Source organism: Salvelinus namaycush, chromosome 36 (assembly GCF_016432855.1).
Source record: "Salvelinus namaycush isolate Seneca chromosome 36, SaNama_1.0, whole genome shotgun sequence".
In the NCBI taxonomy this organism is placed as follows: domain Eukaryota; kingdom Metazoa; phylum Chordata; class Actinopteri; order Salmoniformes; family Salmonidae; genus Salvelinus; species Salvelinus namaycush.
In genome coordinates, this window is record NC_052342.1 from 26,773,172 (window position 1) to 26,775,117 (window position 1,946).

A 1,946-nucleotide genomic window follows, 5' to 3' on the forward strand; every position below is an offset into this window, starting at 1 on the left:
ACAGTGTGTGTGTGTGTGTGTTTTCAGACAGTGTGTGTGTGTGTGTGTGTGTGTGTGTTTTCAGACAGTGTGTGTGTTTTCAGACAGTGTGTGTGTGTGTGTGTGTGTGTGTGTGTGTGTGTGGTTGTGTGTGGTGTGTGTGTGTGTGTGTGTGTGTGTTTTCAGACTGTGTGTGTGTGTGTGTTTTCAGACAGTGTGTGTGTGTTTCTACCTTGTAGTCGTAGGCTGAGCTGACCAGTAGATCCCTAGCAGTAGGATGCCATTCTATCAGGTTGACTCTGCGGCTGTGACCCTGAAGCACCTTCCTAGGGAGGGTCATGTTCTGATGGACACCATTGTCTGGGATGTCCCATAGCTTTACCTGTAACACATACAGGGGTCACACACACACACAACACGTGTCAACACACACACACACACACACACACCACACACACACACACACACACACACACACACACACACACACACACACACACACACACACACACACACACACACACACACAACACGTGTCAACACACACACACACACACAACACGTGTCAACGCACACACACGCACACACACACAACATGTGTCAACGCACTAGGGCTGACCCCAATTAGTCGACTGGTTGATTGTTTGGTCATTAGACTGTTGGTCGACCGTTTTAGTCGAGCGCCATCTCTGTGAACTAATCCATTGTGGAGGCCGAGACTAAAATACTTTTTCCCCCTTTTTTGTTCTACTGTATTATTGACTGTATGTTTTGTTTATTCCATGTGTAACTCTGTGTTGTTGTTTGTGTCGAACTGCTTTGCTTTATCTTGGCCAGGTCGCAGTTGTAAATGAGAACTTGTTCTCAACTAGCCTACCTGGTTAAATAAAGGTTAAATAAAATAAAAAATAAAAAGAATTCTAATAAAATTCGAAAAAGTGGTCGGAGGCTCCACATAGAGGGTGTGACTTTTGCGGAGCCCCCGGAGGCCAAATCGAGCTCCGTACCGCATCGCCATTGCGCCTCCCAAATTTAAAAACAAATGAGGGCTCTGTATAGCTCCACATTGACATGATTGGTTGACGGTAGCTGGGGGCGGTACCTCCTTTATAAACACAAACTCACTTCCTTCAGGCTATTCTTGCCCCCACTTCTGCTGAGGCCATATCACCGTAAATGATGCATGGCCAATGCAGATGCACTTCTATCCCTCCAGAATGCACTTCTCTCCCCTCCAGAATGCACTTCTCTCCCCTCCAGAATGCACTTCTCTCCCCCCCAGAATGCACTTCTCTCTTCCCTCCAGAATGCACTTTAATCCCTCCGAATGCACTTCTCTCCCTCCAAATGCACTTCTCTCCTCCAGAATGCCCTCTATCCTCCAAATGCACTTCTCTCCCCTCCAGAATGCACTTCTCTCCCCTCTCAGAATGCACTTCTCTCCCCTCCAGAATGCACTTCTATCCCTCCAGAATGCACTTCTCTCTCCCTCTCAGATGCACTTCTCTCCCTCCAGAATGCACTTCTCTCCCCTCCAGATGCACTTCTCTCCCTCCAGAATGCACTTCTCTCCCCTCCAGAATGCACTTCTCTCCCTCCAGAATGCACTTCTCTCCCCTCCAGAATGCACTTCTCTCCCCTCCAGAATGCACTTCTCTCCCTCCAGAATGCACTTCTATCCCTCCAGAATGCACTTCTCTCCCCTCCAGAATGCACTTCTCTCCCCTCCAGAATGCACTTCTCTCCCCTCCAGAATGCACTTCTCTCCCCTCCAGAATGCACTTCTCTCCCCTCCAGAATGCACTTCTCTCCCTCCAGAATGCACTTCTCTCCCTCCAGAATGCACTTCTCTCCCTCCAGAATGCACTTCTATCCCTCCAGAATGCACTTCTCTCCCCCCAGAATGCACTTCTCTCCCCCTCCAGAATGCACTTCTCTCCCCTCCAGAATGCACTTCTCTCCCTCCA

At 48.9% G+C, this 1,946-nt stretch overlaps 1 protein-coding gene across 1 annotated transcript in view; it reads right to left on the reverse strand.

Annotated features, from left to right (window-relative positions):
* The window catches only part of LOC120030529 (coronin-2A-like), a 26,241-nt gene extending 25,244 nt beyond the window's left edge, over positions 1 to 997 (reverse strand). Inside the window, exons 1-2 of the mRNA XM_038975936.1 lie at positions 935 to 997; positions 212 to 361 (exon numbers count right to left, since the gene is read on the reverse strand). Of these exons, the coding sequence (XP_038831864.1) occupies positions 212 to 361; positions 935 to 997 (213 nt within the window). The remainder of the gene's footprint in view (positions 1 to 211; positions 362 to 934) is intronic.
* Positions 998 to 1,946: the final 949 nt, after the last annotated feature.